Raw genomic sequence first — 19,229 nt, forward strand, 5'->3', positions numbered from 1 at the left:
TGCATTGGCCTGTTACAAACTTATTGAAACAGATCCATTGCCACCTCCTCCCTTTCCACGTTCCAGGTCCCCAAACACACTTTCCCGGTGACATAGTAATTTACTTGTACTATTTACAATTTAGTATTCTGTATTCACTGCTCACGATGTGGTCTCCGCTGCACTGTGGAGACTAAATCCAGATTGGGTGACTGCTTCATGTAAAATCACCATTCACTTTGCAAGTGCGATCCTGAGCTGCTTCTCATTTACTGTTTTAATTCTCAGCCTCACTTCAAGTCTGACCTCTTAGCCCTCGGCCTCCTGTACTGCTGCATGGAGCCCAACAGAAGCTCGAGGAACAGCAGCTCGTCTTTGATTAGTCACTTTACAACCTTTCAGACTCAACGTTAATTTTAATAATTTCATATCATAAACATCACTCCCATTTTTAGGGCAGTAGATGCTGGTAATGGCTCTGCTGTTACCATTTATCCATCGTCTGAACCTGTCTTATTTGTTTACTTGTCCCATTAGTTTCTTTAATTGTCTGGTCACCCAATGTTTCCTTGCACCATTGTCCCCTTTATCATTTACTCTCTCCAGCCTTCCATCCTGTCACAAGACCGTTTGTTGTTTCCTTCTGTCTGCCCCTGTTTTCTCTGACTCTCGACTTGTTTATAAACTGTTAAATCTGGGAAATTTTCCAGTTTGGATAAAAGTTCAGCGACGTGAAACATTCACTGAGAATGATGCTGTTTGACCTGCTGAGTGTTTCCAACATTTTCTGTTTTGAGATCGGATTTGCAGCATCTGCAGTATCTTGTTTTTGGGGTCAGAGTGGATCAGTTTTCCCTCACTTATCGTTACCTGTTTAAAGGTGAAGAAGGAGCTTTTAAAGAATGAGACAACAGGAACTGTCACCCTGTTCGACATGAAACTAAACTCACTGATAATTCCTCATCAGGAACAATGTTAAACACAAAGTTTCCAGCCGGGATTGAACCGGGGACTTTCTCATGTAAAGTAAACGTGAGAATCACTGCACTGGGGAAATGAGTGTGAATCCCCCCCGGACAGAGGGGAACTGACCATCCATCTCTAGCTCTAATTCCCAAACAGAAAATGCTGCCAAGAATCAGCAAGTCAGGCTGAGTCTGTGGCCGCTCACAGCGTCTGAAACCGTCACAATGCCCGGGTGATTGACGGCAGCTCCGGACCAATAGGAAGAGGGGGCGGGACTGAAGGACCGAGCAGTTGCGGTTGATCCTCCAACCAATCGGAGTGAAAGAAGGGGCGGGGCCAGGCTGTGACTGAAGCATGCGCAGTGCGGGTAATGGCGATGGGGAGACGGGTCCACAATGGGTAAAGGGGGCAGATGGCGGGGCGGAGGGAGCGGTGGATCCGGCGGGTGGACGGAGAGGCTCCGGAAACATGTTGTGTAAACCGCAAACCCCGGAAATAAACTGACCGGTCCCCCTCCCCTGTTTACACCGAGCGGGGCCGCAGCTCCCAGATCAATGAAGAGCCGGTTTGTATCAGGCTGGACATTGGTTCCAGAGGCTGGTCCCTGGTCTCCAGAGTCGGTTCTTTATCATTGAATCATTGAATGGTTACAATACAGACGGAGGCCATTCAGCCCGTCCTGCCTGTGCTGGCTCTCTGCAAGCGCAAATCAGCTGGTCCCACTCCCCTGCCCAGGACCGCAAGACCAGCAGCAGATATTACCCATCCTCAGTTACCTGTGGAGAAGATGATGTTTGACCTTCTTGAACCGCTGCAGTCCGTGTGGTGAAGCTGCTCCCACAATGCTGTTAGATAAAGAGTTACAGTGATGATGAAGGAACGGCGATATATGTCCAAATCAACAACAACAATGTGTGTTTATATAGCACATTTCATGTAATAGACCTTTCCAGGTTTAACAGATGTGCTAAAAAGCAACATTTGACACAGAATCATGTAAAGAGGTAAGAGGGCAGATGGCCAAAAGTTTAGTCAAAGATGTAGGTTTAAAGGAGAATCTTGAACGAGGAAAGAAAGAAAGAGAGCGGAGAGGTTTATGGAGGAAATTCCAGTGCTTATGGTCTTTGAGCTCAGATGTGGATACTAAGGATGAAGCGATTAAAATCGGGAATGCTCAGGAAGTTGGAATGAGCAGAGTGCAGAGACCTGGGTCGGTTGTGATGCTGGAGGAGATTACAGAGATAGGGAGGGGTGAGAACATGGAGGGACTAGAAAACAAGGATGAGAAATTTAAAATGTTGGTTCTTCTTAAACAGGAACTTTCATAGGTCAGTGAGCCCAGGGGTGATGGGTGAATAAGACTGGGTGCGAGTAAATATATGGGCAGCAGAGTTTTGGATGACCTAAAGATTATGGGGAGGTTGAATGTGGGAGACCAGCCAGAAGTGCGTTAGGAAGGAACATAAGAAATACAAGCAGCGATAGGCCATTCAGCCCTTCGAGCCCTTCTGCCATTCAGTGAGATCACGGCTGATCTTCTACTTCAACACCATTTTCTGGCACTATACCCTTATCCCCAATGTTTTTTATATGTAGAAATCTATCGATCTCAGTATTGAACATTCTCAACGACTGAGCCTCCACAGCCCTATGGGGCAGAGAATTCCAAAGATTCACCATCCTCTGAGTGAAGAAATTCCTCCTCACCTCAGTTCCAAATAGCCTGCCCCTTATTTTGAGACTGTGTCCCCTGAATCTAGAACCTCCAGCCAGAGTTAAGCCTAGAAATAACAAAGGAATGGATGACAGTTTCAGACAAGCTGAGACTAGGGTGGAGTCGGGTGATGTTACTGAGGTGGAAACAGGTGGTCTTGGTGATGATGTGGATATGTGGTTGGAAGCTCATCTTGGGGTGAAATATTTCACCACGGCTTTGAACAGTCTGTTTCATCCTCAGAGAGTTGTCAGGGAGAAGGATGGAGCCGTTGGCTAGGGAGCGGAGTTTGTATTGGGGACTGAAGACAATGACTTTCATCTTCCCAATATTTGAATGAAGGAACTTTCTGCTCATCCAGTCCTGGATATCAGACAAGTCAGAACAGTGTGTGAGTTGGAGGTGATGGTGTTCACATACACCCGCTACTGGTCCTTCTAGATGGTGCAGATTGAGGGTTTGGGAGATTCTATCAAATTGTGGTTCAGTTGTCAGTCTCTAAAATGCCTTTCCATTGCCCCCGTCTCTCCCACCCTCTTCTGTCTCTCCTGTGCCCTTCTATTTCTCTCATTCTCTATCCCATTTCTCTCATTCTTTCTCTCTGTGTCTCCCCCACTTCCCTCTCTCTTTTTCTCTTGTCACATAGAATTCTCCATCCCGGAGGGCTCTGGATGCTCCATCTTTAAATACATTTAAGGCTGAGATGGAGAGATTTTTAATCTCTCAGGCATTCGAGGGAAATGGGGAGCGTGCGGGAAAGTGGTGTTAACGACCAAGATGAACTAATATTGTTTCAGGCACACTATCGAGACCTTCATTTCTCCAACGTAAGAGAAGATTAATTGATGTCCAGTTGCTAACTGCTCCATATTTGGAGCCTTCTTCTTTCTAACTCTAGATTATTTCAGTTCTCATTCCTTCAATTATTCTCACAGACAAGTCCCAGCTCCCTATACCTTCCAGATTGTCTGTCCTTGCCTCGGGATCCAGGGAAGGTATCGGTAACACTCCCGGGATCACTAAACACATAACCCAGTCTTTTGTACTGATATGCTGGGATCATTGAGAATGGTGATGTTTGTGGAGCCTACTCTTCCTGTTAGTTGTTTAATTATCCATACCTTTCCTGGCTGGATGTGGCAGGACTGCAGAGCTTTGATCTGATCCATTGTTTTTGGGATTGCTTCACCCTGTCTCAAGCATGCTGCTTCCACTGTTTAGAATGCATGTAGTCTCATGGTATAGGGTCACCAGATTGGAATCTCAGTTTTAGGAATGCCTGGTGCTGCTTCTGACATGTTCTCCTGCAGTTCGTGTTGAACCAGGGTTGGTCCCTTGGCTTGATGGTAATGGTAGAGTAAGGGATATGTGGGCCATGTGGTTACAGATTGTGGCTGAATACAATTCTGCTGCTGCTGATGATCCACAGCACCTCATGGATGCCCATTGAAATCTAGATCCATCCTGAATCTATTTCATTTAACATAGTGATAGTGCCTCACAACATGATGGACGGTATCCTCAGTGTGAAGACGGGTCTTTGTCTCATAAGGTCACAAGAATTAGGAGCAGGAATTTGGCCACTTGAGCCTGTTCCATCATTAATAAGATCATGGCTGATCTCATTGTGGCATCAACTCTACTTTCCTGTCTGCCCTCCCCACCCCGTCGATTAACTCTTGATTGCCGGGATGAAGAACTGTAGCTACGAGGGTAGATTGGAGAGGTTGGGTCTGTTTTCCTTGGAGAAAAGAAGGCTGAGAGGAAACTTAATAGAGGTATTCAAGATTCTGAGGGGTATGGACAGAGTAAATAGTGAGAAACTGTTGCCACACTCATGAGTGCATCAAGAGCCAGAGGGCACACATTCAAAATAATGGGCAAAAGGAGTAAAAGTGATGTGAGGAATTTTGTTTTTTACCCAGAGGATGGTTGGAGTCTGGAACAAACTTCCTGAGAGGGTGGTGGAGACAGGTTCAATTGAGGTATTCAAAAGGGAATTGGATTGCTACCTGAAGAGAGAGAATGTGTGAGGTTACGGGGATAAGGCAGGGTAGTGGGATGAGGTAGAATGCTCTTTCAGCAAGCCAGTGCAGACTCGATGGGCCAAATGGCCTCCTTCTGCGCTGTAAAGATTCTGTGATCAACCACAATCATGTTGAATGGCGGAGCAGGCTCATTGGGGCTTATGGTCTACTCCTGCTCCTATTTCTTTTTCTTTATTCATTGGATGTGGGTGTCATTGGCTAGCGCAGCATTTATTGCCCATCCCTTGTTCAGAGGGCATTTAGGAGTCAACCGCATTGTGAGTGTGGAGTCACATGTAGGCCAGACCAGGCAAGGACAGCAGATTTCCTTCCCTAAAGGGCATTAGTGAACCAGATGGGTTTTGACGACAAACAACAATGGTTTCATGGTCATTATTAGACTTTTAATTCCAGATTTTTATTGAATTCAAATTTCACCATCTGCCGTGGTGGCATTGAAACCCGGGTCCCCAGAGCATTACCCTGGATCGCTGGATTACCAGTCCAGTGACAAAACCACTATGCCACCGCCTTCCCCTAGTGTTCTCATAGAGGCCAGAGTCTTGTGTAGCCCAGACTGGAGGCAGGTTCCCTTCCCTGAAGGACATTAATGAACCAGTTGGGTTTTTACAAAAAATCCGACAGCTTTCATGGTAATTTTTTCCTAGTTCTGGCCCCAAAAATTACCAGAATCATTAAATTCAATTTCACAACCTGCCTTTGTGTTTCTGTGGGTTCTCTCTCACTCCCTTTTTTTCTGTTTTAAATCAATTTCACAGGATATTAGAAGGGAAGACTTTTTCAGTCAGAAAACTCAAACCAAACATCACATCAGAATCTGAGAGAGTCGCCCAATTTGTTGTAACCAGAATATCATCGGATTTTGAACATGGAAGGAAAAAGCACCGTTCACAGTGGAGAGAAACTGTGGAAATGTGGAGACTGTGAGGAGGGATTCAGATTTCCATCTGACCTGGAAACTCATCGACGCAGTCACACTGGAGAGAGGCCATTCACCTGCTCCGTATGTGGGAAGGGATTCACTCAGTCATCCAGTCTGCTGAGACACCAGCGAGTTCACAGAGGTGAGAGACCATTCACCTGCTCTGACTGTGGGAAGGGATTCGCTCAGTCATCCAACCTGTTGAGACACCAGCGAGTTCACACTGGGGAGAGACCATTTACTTGCTCCAAGTGTGGGAAAGGATTCGCTCGGTCATCTGACTTGCTGACACACCAGTGAGTTCACACTGACGAGAGACCTTTTAAATGTTCAGACTGTGGGAAGTGCTTTAAAAGTTCCCGGGACCTGATGCTCCATCAACGTGTTCACACGGACGAGAGACCATTCAGGTGCTTGCACTGTGGGTCTGGGTTCAGACAGTCATCTCAACTCACTGAACACCAGCGAGTTCACACCGGCGAGAGGCCATTCACCTGCTCTGACTGTGGGAAGGGATTCGCTCAGTCATCCAACCTGCTGACACACCAGCGAGTTCAGACTGGAGAGAGACCTTTCACCTGCTCTGACTGTGGGAAGGAATTCACTCAGTTATCCACCCTGCTGAATCACCAGAGTGTTCACACTGATAAGAGACCTTTGAAATGCCCAGACTGCGGAAAGTGCTATAAAAATTCCAGGGAGCTGATGTCCCATCAACGTGTTCACACTGATAAGAGACCTTTTAAATGCCTGGACTGCGGAAACTGTTTTAAGAGTTCTGGGGAACTGATGCGCCATCAACGTATTCACACTGACGAGAGACCATTCAGGTGCTCTCAGTGTGGGACTGGGTTCAAGACATCATCTGATCTCACTGTACACCAGCGAGTTCACACCGGGGAGAGGCCGTTCACCTGTCCCAACTGTGGGAAGGGATTCACTCAGTCATCCACCCTATTGACACATCAGCGAGTTCACACTGGGGAGAGACCGTTCATCTGTCCCAAGTGTGGAAAGAGATTCACACAGTCATTCAACCTGATGAGACACCGGCGAATTCATAAGTAACTAGAGTGATTGGATTTTGCTGGAAATCACAGAGGACTGAACCGTGTTCATTGGGTCTGTTTCTACTGATGTTAATAATTTCCAACGCAGTTACATGGGCTAATATTTTAGATAAAAGTCAAATAAATCAGCTTTGTGTTGAATACATTGTGTTGAATCTTTCTAATATTTCTAGCACATTACTTTTGAAGGTTTCTCCCACTCCCCGTCTCCTCCATCCTCACCTTCCAACAAGTATGAGGAGATCATGGAATTTCCTTGTCACTAAGACTGAAACAATCCAATCAGCTGCCTCTGCTGCTTCCCTCCCTTATACTAGTGCACCGGGCCAAACTGTCTCCAAAGTTCCTCCTTACCTGAGCCGTCAACTCACATCTTTCTCCAGTTTCTCTCCCTTCTCCCATCATGCCCTGCAGTCTATTCTAGGGCTTCTTGGCACGACCACCAATGGTGCAGTGATTGAAATGGGGGATGCACAGGGGGCCAGAATTAGAGGAGGGGGTTGTGGAGAAGGAGGGTCTGTCTGTGAGTTAAGACATGGGGTGGCAGAATTTTGGATGACCCAAGGTTACAGGGGGCAGAATGTGGGAGACCAGCCAGAGTGTGTCGGAATAGTCGAGTTTGGAGGTGACAAAGGCATGGATGAGATATTCGGCAGCAGATGAGCTGAGAGGGGGGAGGAGACGAGTGATGTTACGGAGGTATAAATGAAGGGTTAAGCTTGATGGAAGTTGGATATGTAATAGCAGGAGGTTGTTTAAGTGGAGGATAAAGGTCAATTACTCCCCAGGACAGGTACAGCACCAGTTAGATACAGAATAGCCTTCTCCAGTGTTGGGAATTTTTCTATTTTCTTTATCACCATCTCATTTTGCCTTGCACCATCATCCCTTTCGCTGAATAATCTCTCCTGCCTTCCACAGACCTGCCCGCTTTTGTTTTTTACCCCACCTCTCGAACTTCTAGAGCTGAAAGGTTGACTTTGTTTCTCTCCCTGGAGAAGCTGCCAGACCTGCTGAGCATTTCTCACATTCTCGATTTTTATTTCAGCTTTTGCAGCATCCGCAGGATTTTGCTTCCGGGCTGAGGCCGCGCCCTCTGCTGACGTCACAATGCACGCCCAGCGGCGGACCTGCCGCCCACTCGGTCCCTCAACCTTTGCCCGCGCTCTTGCTATTGGTTCAGACGCACGTCACTCACCAGCCCAGGCCCCGCCCCCAAAGCATCATTATGTCGTCACTTCCGAGTGCCGCTGTCTTATCCGCTCCGCTCCTGCGAGCCCCAGTTGGACTCTCCGGTTTTGTATTTAATTTGATTCTTTCTCCATCCGCCTCTTCCCCCCCATCATCCAGCTCACTCACTTGGTTTGGGAAAACTCACTTTCTGTCAACGGCCGCCTTCCCCAGCCTAAGGGAGGTTATATTGCAGCTGGATAAAACACTATTTGGCCACAGCTGGAGGACTGTGTGCAGCTTTGGTCACCCACACTATAGGAAGGATGTGATTGCACTGGAGAGGGTGCAGAGGAGATTCACCAGGGTGTTACCTGGGCTGGAGCGTTTCAGAGACTGGATAGGCTGGGGTTGTTTTCCTTAGAATAGAGAAGGCCGAGAGGGGACCTGATAGAGGCGTACAAATTATGAGGGGCATCGATAGGGTAGATAGGAAGAAACTTTTCCCCTTTGCGGAGGTATCAATAACCAGAGGGCATAGATTTAAGGTAAGGGGAAGGAGGTTTAGAGGGTATTTGAGGAATATTTTTTTCACCCAGATGGTGGTTGGAGCCTGAGGGGGTGGTAGAGGCAGGAACCTTCACAACATTTAAGAAGTATTTAGATGAACACTTGAAACGCCATAACATACAGGGATACAGGCCAAATACCGAAAAATGGGATTAGGATAGATAGGTGCTTAATGGCCAGAATGGACACGATGGGCCGAAGGGCCTGTTTCTGTGCTGTATAATTCTATGACTCCAATGCGCAGGCACAGTGCCGGCCCGGTTAGTTTGAGCTGACTGAGTATGCATGGCGCCGGCAGATGATCGGCATATTTAAAGGGACACTGTCCCTCTGTGTTGTTGTCATTAAAAGGGGCAAAGACATTGTGAGAGAGACTGATTGCAACACCAAGAGCATGGAGAGCAGGTTTTGAAGGAACAAAAATAATGCAAAGCGAGAAAACTGTCCATCCTCAGTTTCTCAATTTTTTCCAGTAATTGCTGATGCAAACTTGTTTTACAGGGAGAGGATTCGTAGATGCGAAGCTGAGAATGGACATTACTACAATCTAACCGAGCCATTCGATTCATCAGGACTGAATATCATCAGCAAACTGGAAGGAGAGAGCAGCATTCACAGCGCAGAGAAACCTTAACATGTGTTCCGCGTGTGGATGTGGATTCAACCGATTGACCAAACTGGGGATGTTCAACTGTAACCGAAACAGGGAGAGTCCATGTGGACAATGTGGGGACAGTGAGAAGGGATTCAGTTATCCCTCTGATCTGGAAATTCATCGATACAGTCACACCGGGGAGAAGCTGTACACCTGCCCCGTGTGTGAAAAGGGATTCACTCGATTTTCAAACATGTTGAGACACCAGCAGGTTCACACCGGGGAGAAACCCTTCACCTGCTCCAAGTGCGAAAAGGGATTTAATCAGTCATCCCACCTGTTAACACACCAGCGAGTTCACACTGGAGAGAGACCGTTCACCTGCTCTCTATGTGAAAAGAGATTCACTGAGTCATCGACCTTACTGAGACACCAGCGAGTTCACTCTGGGGAGAGGCCATTCACCTGCTCTAAGTGTGGGAAGGGATTCATTCAGTCATCTAACCTGCGGACAAACCAGCGAGTTCACACTGAGGAGAGACATTTTAAATGTCCGGACTGCAAGAAGTGCTATAAAGGTTCCATGGAACTGACGCGCCATCAACGTGTTCGCACTGACGAGAGACCATTCAGGTGCTCTCACTGCGGGACTGGGTTCAGGTGGTTGTCTCAACTCACTACGCACAAGTACAGTCACACTGGGGAGAGGCCGTTCACCTGCTCTGTGTGTGGGAAGGGATTCACTCAGTCATCCAAACTGCTGAGACACCAGCATGGGCACAGTGATGAGAGGCCATTCTCCTGCTCCATGTGTGGGAAGGGATTCAGTCAGCAATCCCATCTGCTGACACACCAGCGAGTTCAAACAGACGAGAGACCTTTTAAATGCCCAGACTGTGGGAAGTGTTGTAAAAGCCCCCAGGACCTGATGCCTCATCAAAGTGTTCACAATGGGAAGAGGCCATTCAGGTGCTCTCACTGCGGGACTGGGTTCAAGCGATCATCTCAACTCATTGTACACCAGCGAATTCACACTGGGGGGGTGACCATTCATCTGCCTTGAATGTAGGAAGGGGTTCACCCACCCATCCAACCTTGAGACACCAGTGAGTTCATACTGGGGAGAGTCCGTTCACCTGCTCTGAATGTGGGAAGGGTTTTACCCAGTTATCCAACCTGCTGACACATCAGCGAGTTCACACTGGGGAGAGACTATTTCCATGCTCTGAATGTGGGAAGGGATTTGCTTATTTATCTACACTGCAGAGACACCAGCAAGTTCACAAGTAATGACAATGGTTGGATTTTGCTGTTAATCACATCCAGAACTGAATTATGTATATTGGGGTCTATTTCTGATGATATTAATAAACTCCAGCCCAGTTATTCGGGCTGATATTGTAGATAAAGGTCAATTAGATTAGCTTTGTGTTAAACACACAGTGTCTTGAGTCTTTTCAATATTTCTAACCCAAGTTACTTCCTTCTGAAGTGCTCTCTCTCACCCCTGTCCCCTCCATCCTCACCTCCAACAACAAGTGTGAGGAGATCATGGAGCTTCTTTGTCACTAAGATTGAGACAATCTGATCAGCTGCCTCTGCTGCTTCCTTCCCTCCCTCATTGGCAGTGGCTGTGATTTTTTGAATTAGATTTTTACATAATCACTCGGTAAGTGATCGGGTGTCACTGAACATTTGACAGAAAATTGTTCCATTATCATTCTCACAGTGACTGTATCTGGCAGACCAAGTGATTCTATCTACACCAGCCTTTCTGGAGAAGATCACCAGAGAAGAGTGAAGACATTACAGTCCACAACCCAGCTCATAGTGGTGCACGCATCTGATAAATCCAATTAAAATGCAGAGTATATAGGTCTGCTACAGGTTTATCGATATACATTGATTATCAATCATAAGAAATAGGAACTAGAGTTCCTGGGTCCCCAGTTTGAAACCAGGCAGAAGCATTATCAAAACATATTTTAAGTGTGAGCAATAATTGATCTTTATTGTTAAATATTAACTGAATGTAATACCTTACAGCCATGTGACATTAGCTCTTCCCCTCTACAGTCTGTACACACTGAAACTAGACAGAATCTATCACTTGTTTCCATTTCCAGTCCTGATGGTTCAGAAAGCTTCCCTCAAAGCTGCATTTGCCAGCTGATTTGTGTAAGATTATTGAAGGCTCCTGCAGCATGATCTCCATCACCAACAGTCGGTCAAAGCTACATTTCAGACAGGGCAACAAATCCATCAACGATTCTGTCTTCCCTGCTCCATCGTGAGACAAGGAAAAACAGTAGGATTTTGCCCCACCCTCACCAATCACCCACTGCGAACAGAAAGCAGTGACAGCAACTTCAATCAGCGGATTACTGCCCTTCCCTGGGATGCAAGATACTCCAATATGGGCTAAACCTCCTAATACATCAAGCACAGATTCAGATGATTAACTTTAAACATTGCTGCTGTTTTCCGGAGTGAACCCCAGCTCTCCATTCCTCCAGTAGTGTCACCGCATTTAAATGGAGTCTGTCTCCATCCCGCTTTGTTAACATCACAGTTGTTGGGTTAGGAGTGAAAACTGCTCTTTTCTTCACTGGAAGAGTGGGAGAGCAGTTTGTAGGTGCGGGTCTGATATGCAATGAATGATGATTGAATATTTTTAAGTCAGAGGTAGATAGATTCTTGTTAGGCAAGGGAATCAAAGGCTATCGGAGTTAGATGGGAATATGGAAATCGAAACACAAGATCAGCCATGACCTTATTGAATGGCGGAGCAGGCTTGAGGGGCCGAATGGTCTACTCCTGTTCTTATTTCTTATGTTCTTATGACAGTTTAAAAGTGACAAGTTCCACTCAAGCCCCTGCACCAACAGAACTTCTCAGAGTCACAGAATTAGAATAGTCACTTCCTGGAGGGCTGATAGCATCGGGTCCACATCTGATCAGTTGAGAATGGTCTAATTCATAAGATTACAGGAAGGAAATTAAGGAACTGCACCTGAAATTATCCAAGTCACAGTGAAGAACGAAATGTTTGTCCCGGGTAACGGAGGGGAAGGATTAAGAGTTTTCAGTGTGGGACAGAACTGAGAGCAGAGAGAACTGATTGATACAGAATGGCATCATCATCCCTTTTGTGCTTTTTTCATTCATTCATGGGATGTAGGCAGTACTGCTGGGCCAACATTATATTGGCCATTCCTAATTGCTCTTGAGAACCGAGTGGTTTGCTCAGCCATTTCAGAGTCAACCACATTATTGTGCATCTAGATTCACATGTAGGCCAGACCAGGTAAGGACAGCAGATTTCCTAAAGGACATTTGTGAATTGGATGAGTTTTTAATGACAATTGATGGTTTCATCATTTAGACTTAATTCAAATTTCACCGCCTGCCATGGTGGGATTCAAACACTACCCTGGGCCTTTGGAATACTAGCCCAGTGACAATACCAGTCCGCTGCCCCCTCCATCTCCCCTGCCCCTCCCAACCTATCACAGACCTTCCCTTTTATTCTTTCCTCCTCTCCTCTGTATCTGTTTCAAACCTGTTACATCTCTAGCATTTACCAGTTTTGATGCAGCATAGTGGTATTTTCACTGGACTGGTATTCCAGAGATCTAGGGTAATGCTCTGGTGGTCCAACCATAGCAGGTGGTGAAATTTGAATTCAACAAAAATCTGGAATTAAAAGTCTGCAAAACCCCATCTGGTTCACTAATGTCCTTTAGGGAAGGAAATCCGCTGTCCTTACCTGGACTAGCCTACATGTGGCTGACTCTTAACTGCCCCCTGAAAAAATGGGCAATTTAAGGATGGGCAATAAATGCTGGCTTAGCCAGTGATGCCCACATCCCATGAACGAATGAGGGAAAAAAAACATTAACTCTGTTTCTCTCTCTGCCTGCTATTTCCAGCTGATTGAAAAGTCAGGAGTCACTCCGTAAAAAGAACAAAAGGGAAGATCTGTGATAGAGAGCGAGGCAGGATGGATTAACTGACACAAGAATGATGGACAGGACAACACGGAGCTGGTGATGGTGGACCCAGGTGGTTCGGAGTCAATGCTTTCTCCATCATGGCCTGAGCTCGATGGCCGGTGACCAAACGTTAAACAAACAAACCATTTTGTGTGAGAAACCTGTCGGCAGTGTCAGTGAACTGAAGGGCAGTAACAGGTAAAGAAATGATCATCAGTGATTTTGAAGGCTTGCTTGTCAGCTTCCCTGGTCAGTCCAACCATTGGAAACCTCCAAACATTCTGGTGTCTCAGCACTGCCCTGTTTTCTACACAAATATTTATCCTCTGTAATATTCCAGTCCAGGAAGAAAATTATTTCAAACCAAATGAAGGAAACAAACTATTGAAGCATGCGATCTTGACAGGGCTCTGTTAAACTCCTTAACAAACATTTTCCTCTGTAATATAGCACCCTTGATTGAAGGGTTGTGGCGCAAAAGTAATAAGATTGTATAAATCAACTCGGATATAATGAGATGTTTGATCAGAGAAAAGAACACTTTCGTAAATTAGATATGAGATCAATTGCATAATTACATCATGTTCATATGGTAAAGTATATTAGTCCAAATCGTCATGTGAACCTTGTGAATTAAGGAATATTAGGTATGGATTCTGCAGAAATGACTTTTTCAAATGGGAATTCAGCAATTTAATGAAAGGGAGGAATAAAAAACTTGTTTAAGAGAGAGAAACAAATTGTGATTAATTAGTTTCCTCGTTTAAAAAGGGGCCTGAGATCGGATGATGGAAGGGCCTCTGTTGCCATTGTATGGATACATGGTGCTAGGCCATTTTATGATTACATTGTTATATCAGCCTCGCTGCAGCGTTCCCATAAGAGCAGCTGAATTCCATTTCTCCGAAACAGAGACCCAGAGTGCTGCTGCGTTCGAGCACAGTTTCCAGACAGGCTCACTGCAGCCATGGCAGTTTCTGTAGTGTAGTGGTTATCACATTCGCCTAACACGCGAAAAGTCCCCGGTCCGAAACCGGGCAACAGCATTGTTAAAACTTTCTCATTAAATAATTAGGATAATTTGCATCATTGAAACTTACCTGAGTTCCTATGTTATCGGCATATTGCATTTGCTCTCACCGAGGTCATAACATGAATGCAGCAAAATGAGTGGAAATAGATGTTCATATTTCACTGCGCTCACATATTAGCAGTTTGTTCAGTCAACAGAAATTAATGGGTGTTTCGATGCAGATTAACAGTTACTCAACATGTCAATGATGTTTCATAGTAATGTGTGCTCACGGAGGGAACAAATATAATTAATGTGTCATTCTCAAACCTGTTCCCTGTAAAATTCTTTGATGATTTTGTTGAAATGCTGACTGTTGTGCTAAATCTCAAATCAGACCCATATCAAGTGCATTACCTGGTGTCTGGCATTCTTTTGCTTGCCAGTCACATTTGCAATTCGATGTTGTTGTATATTTCAGAGAGTCTCAAGTCAACCGAGGGCTTCAATATCAAATAGAAATATATTAATACTGAATGTTGAATAACGTAAAATAAATGCAGAGTAAAGTTTGTTGAATTTCGTCTTCTGAGGAGGAGAAGGGTGTTAATAATGATTGAGCAGAAAGCATTGCTGCCTGAGACATTTGCTGGACCGAGCATTCTGCATTATGAAATTTTAAAAAAACTGTTTCACCAGGTGAAAACCAAGAGTTGCCTTCCTGTAATAAGTGACCTGACCTCTCAGTCTAACCAGTGGAATCCTCCAAACATTCTGGTAGATCAGCATTGCCCTGTTTCCTAAAGGAAAATATAATCTGTACAATTACAATCCCAGAACAAAATTAAATGAAACCAACTGAATGAAACTATCTATTTCAGCATGTGATCCTGGCAGGGCTCTGTTTAACTGTAGCCATCATTTTCCTCTTGATATAACACCCTGGAATAATGAGTCGTGGGGCAAAGGTAATTAGATTGTGTAAATACCTCAGAAATAATGCGATGTTTGATCAGAAAAATGAGCACTTTCGTCAATTCGACATGAAATCAAGAGGAAAAGTAAATAATGTTCATATGCATAGCTATGTAAGGAACACAAATCTAAATCTTCACGGCATTGGGTGAGGGAAACAATGTCATTTAAGGCAAACGAGGCACGGAATCTGCAGAAACTCCATTTTGAAAGGGAATTGTGCAATTAATTGATATTCAGAAAAATAACAGGTTTACTAAAAGAGAGAAGGAAACTGAAGTTAATTTGCTTGCTCTTTAAAAAATCTGGCAGAGACAGGATGATGGAAGGGCCCTTGTATGAATACATGGTGTTATGCCATTTTATGATGACATTGTCATATGAGTCTGTCTGCAGCATTCCAAATTCTAGCAGCTGAATCCATTTCTCCCAACCAAATAGCCAGGCAGCTGCTGAGTGACAGCTCAGTTTAACATTCCAGATAAGATCACTGTCGTGGTGGTTGCCCAGTGTTTCTGTCGTGTAGTGGTTTTCACGTTCGCCTCACACGTTAAAAGCCCATGATTCGAAACCCTAGCAGAAGCATTATCCTATCTCGCTAATCTCGAGAGGGAAATTTGCGTCATTCAGGTTTGTTGTTATATATTACCTGAATCTCGCATGCTACAGAAATGGTGCTTTTGCTCTTATCTGAGCTTTAAAATGAGTGCAGCATAATCAGAAGCGCTGAAATTTCATGACACACTGAATAGAAATAGATGTTCATTTTTTGACTCGGCACATTTTAGCAGTTTGTCCGAACAGCAACAGAATTTAATGGGTTTTCTGTGCAGATTTACATCGTTACCCACGATCTCAAAGACGTCTCATAGTAAAGTCTGCTCATTCGGACAGGCGCAAGCTATCGTGTAATTGAAACAGAAGAAATGATCACATCTTTAAATAATCGGTCTTCAGAATAAAGTAGCAGGAAAAATGGCCCAGGGACTCTTGGAAACCGAGGCGCAGTGCAGACCTGCTGGCTTCCCTGCTGTCTTCTACATGGAGGCGATTTAGGCCCCAGAAGGCTTCTCACCTGGAGCAAAGAGGGATCAAATATAATGAACGTATCATTCTCAAAACTGCTCCCAGTAAAATTTTTGGATTTTGTTTAAAAGCTCACTGTGCTCAATTTTAAAAGAGCACCACATGGTTTGCATTACCTGTTGACTGGCATTCTTTCGGATATCAGTCATGTTTGAATTTCGAGGTTGGTATATATTTCAGAGAGTCTCAATTCCAATGAAGGCATCAATAATAGATCAACTATTAATATTAAATATAGAATAACGGAACAAATACTGAGTAAAGTTTGTTCAATTTCATCTCGCAAGGATAAGACAGATGTTCCTCATGATTGAGCAGAAAGCATTGCACCCGGAGACATTTGCTGGACGGACACGTGTACATGTTGAAACTCAGAGCAAGCTGAGGCACCAGGGTGAAACCAACAGTTGTCTTCCTGCAACAAGTGACTTGGACCCTCAGTCCAGCCGTTGCAATCCTCCAAACATTCTGGTAGCTCAGCACTGCCCTGTTTGTTACACAAATGTTTATCCTCTGTAAGATTCTGGTCAGCCATTTTATGATGACATTGTTACATCAGCTTGCTGCAGCGTTCCTGAGAATAGCAGCTGTATTTCATTTCTCCACAACAGAGACCCAGATTAGTGGTTATCATGTTCGCCTCACGCGTGAAAAATCACCGGTTTGAAACCGGGCAGAAACATTATCCAAGCTGGCCAATTTTGAGAGAGGAAAATTTGTGTATGTCAGGTTTGTTGTTGAATGTTACTTGAATCTCACATGCTTCAGGCATGGAGCTTTTGCTCTTACCTGGGCCTTAAAATGAATGCAGCAAAATCAGAAACGCTGAAATTTCTTGAAACACTGAGTAGAAATAGATGTTCCTTTTTTGACTCGGCACGCATTTTAGCAGTTCGTCCGGTCAGCAACAGAATTTAGTGGGTTTTCGATGCAGATTTACATCATTACTCACCGTCTCAAAGATGTCTCATGCTAAAGTGCGCGCATAAGGACAGGCGCAAGCGATGCTGCAACTGAACCAGAGGAAATGACGGAACTGGTACAGAATCACTCCTTTAAATAATCGGTGTTCAGAATAGAATATCAGAAAAAACGACCGAGGGAGTCGTGGAAACCGAGGTGCAGTGCAGATCTGCTTGCTTCCCTCCTGTCTGCTACATGGTCATGGTTAAGGTGCCAGAAGGCTTGTCACCTGGAGGAAAGAGGGATCAAATATAATGAACGCATCATTCTCAAAACTGCTCCCATTAAATTTCTTTCATTTTGTTTAAAAGCTAATTGTGCTCAATTTCAAATGAGCACCACATGGTTTGCATTACCTGTTGACTGGCATTCTTTTGTCTATCAGTCATGTTTGCAATTCGAGTTTGGTGCATCTTTCAGAGAGTCTCAATTCAAATGAAGGCATCAATAACAGATACAATGTTAATATTAAATATAGAATAGCGGAACAAATACGGAACGAGATTTGTTTAATTTCGGCTGCCAAGGATAAGACGGATGTTCCTCATGATTGAGCAGAAAGCATTGCACCCAGAGTCATTTGCTGGACGGATACGTGTACATTTGAAATTCAGAGCAAGCAGCGGCACCAGGGTGAAACCTACAGTTAGTTCCTGCAACAAGTGAGTTGGACCCTCAGTCCAACCGTTGGAATCCTCCAAACATTCTGGTAGCTCAGCACTGCCCTGTTTGTTACACCAATATTTATCCTCTGTAAGATTCCGGTCCAGGAACAAAATTATTTCAAACCAAATGAAGTAAACGAACAATTGAAGCACACGATCTTGGCAGGGCTCTGTTAAACTCTAGAACAAACATTTTCCTCTGTAACTTCGCACCCTCGACTGAAGGGCTGTGGAGCAAAATAATAAGATTGTAAAACTAGCAAGGTTGAAAAAATAACACTTTCGCAAATTTGATATGAGATCAATTGCATAATTGCATCATGTTCATCTGGCGAAGTATATTCGGAAACCACGTCCAAATCGTCATGTAAACCTTGTGAATTAAGGCAAACCAGGCGTGGATTCTGCAGAAACGACTTTTTCAAAAGGGAATTCAGCAATTTAATGAAAGAGAGGAAAAAACTGGTTCATTAAGAGAGAGAAGCAAATTGTAATTAATTAGTGTGCTCGTTTAGTGTGCCTTGGATCGGATGATGGAAGGGCCTCTGATGCCTTTGCATGGATAAATGGTACTAGGCCATTTTATGATGACATTGTTACATCAGTCTCGCTGCAGCGTTCCTGAGAATAGCAGCTGTTTTTAATTTGTCTGCAGCAGAGACCCAGATTGCTGCAGTGTTACAGCGCAGTGTAGCATTGCGGACAGGCTCCGTAATACCACGGCAGTTTCTGTAGTGTAGTGGTTGTCACGTTCGCCTCACACGCGAAAGGTCCCCGGTTCGAAACCGGGCAGAAACATTATGAAAACTTACTCACTAAATAGTGAGGAGAGTTTGCACCTTTTAAGCGTACCTGAATCTCCTATATTGCAGGCACAATGCATTTGCTCTCACCGAGATCATAAAATGCATGCAGTAAAATCAGCACGTCTTTCGATGCAGCTTAACACAGTTACTCACCATGTCAAAGGTGTCTCATTGTAACGTGTGCTCACAAAGACAGACAAAGAGTGATCAGATCTCATTAACGCATCATTCTCAAGCCTGTTCCCTGTAAAGTTCTTTGATTTTGTTGCAATGCTGACTGTTGGACTGCTTCTCAAATCAGACCCATATCAGGTGCATTACCTGGTGTCTGGCATTCTTTTGCCAGTCAAGTTTGCAATTCGATGTTGTTGTATATTTCAGAGAGTCTCAAGTCAACCGAGGGCATCAATGTCAAATATATTAATACTGAATGTTGAATAACATAAAAAATTGCTGAGAAATGTTTGTTGAATTTCGTCTTCTGATGAGAAGGCTGTTCCGAATGAGTGAGCAGAAAGCATTGCTGCCTGAGATATTTGCAGGACCGAGCCTTCTGCATTATGAAACTCAACACAAACTGAGACACCAGGTGGAAACCAAGAGTTGTCTTCCTGTAACAAGCGACATGACCTCTCAGTCTAACCCTTGGACTCCTCCAAACATTCTGGTAGATCAGCACTATCCTGTTTCCTA

The 19,229-nt window shown here is 44.6% G+C and overlaps 1 protein-coding gene and 1 non-coding gene across 3 annotated transcripts; both read left to right on the top strand.

Moving 5' to 3' along the window:
* Positions 1 to 7,949: 7,949 nt before the first annotated feature.
* Positions 7,950 to 10,466, top strand: LOC144697073 (uncharacterized). Of its 2 annotated transcripts, XM_078568878.1 has the most exons (3): positions 7,950 to 7,999; positions 8,945 to 9,760; positions 9,845 to 10,466. In XM_078568878.1, exons 2-3 carry the CDS (start codon positions 9,075 to 9,077, stop codon positions 10,095 to 10,097), a joined length of 939 nt encoding a protein of 312 aa, XP_078425004.1. In that variant the 5' UTR covers positions 7,950 to 7,999; positions 8,945 to 9,074; the 3' UTR covers positions 10,098 to 10,466. The 2 variants fall into 2 exon arrangements, with proteins under 2 accessions (XP_078425004.1, XP_078425005.1); XM_078568879.1 differs by lacking the exon at positions 7,950 to 7,999 and having other exon boundaries at positions 8,280 to 9,760.
* Positions 10,467 to 18,455: 7,989 nt separating this feature from the next.
* On the top strand, positions 18,456 to 18,528 carry trnav-cac (transfer RNA valine (anticodon CAC)). The gene has a single exon. It is a non-coding gene; the product is annotated as a tRNA-Val (tRNA).
* The last annotated feature ends 701 nt before the right edge of the window (positions 18,529 to 19,229 follow it).

The sequence above is a fragment of the Cetorhinus maximus genome, chromosome 23, assembly GCF_964194155.1.
Source record: "Cetorhinus maximus chromosome 23, sCetMax3.hap1.1, whole genome shotgun sequence".
Lineage (NCBI taxonomy): Eukaryota > Metazoa > Chordata > Chondrichthyes > Lamniformes > Cetorhinidae > Cetorhinus > Cetorhinus maximus.

Bases quoted from the DNA above. Each gene is read 5' to 3' on its own strand.
- LOC144697073 (XM_078568878.1), top strand. From the start codon at position 9,075: ATGTGTTCCGCGTGTGGATGTGGATTCAACCGATTGACCAAACTGGGG. The intron at 9,761-9,844 runs GTGTGGGAAGGG...CTCCTGCTCCAT, and splicing joins AGGCCGTTCACCTGCTCTGT to GTGTGGGAAGGGATTCAGTC.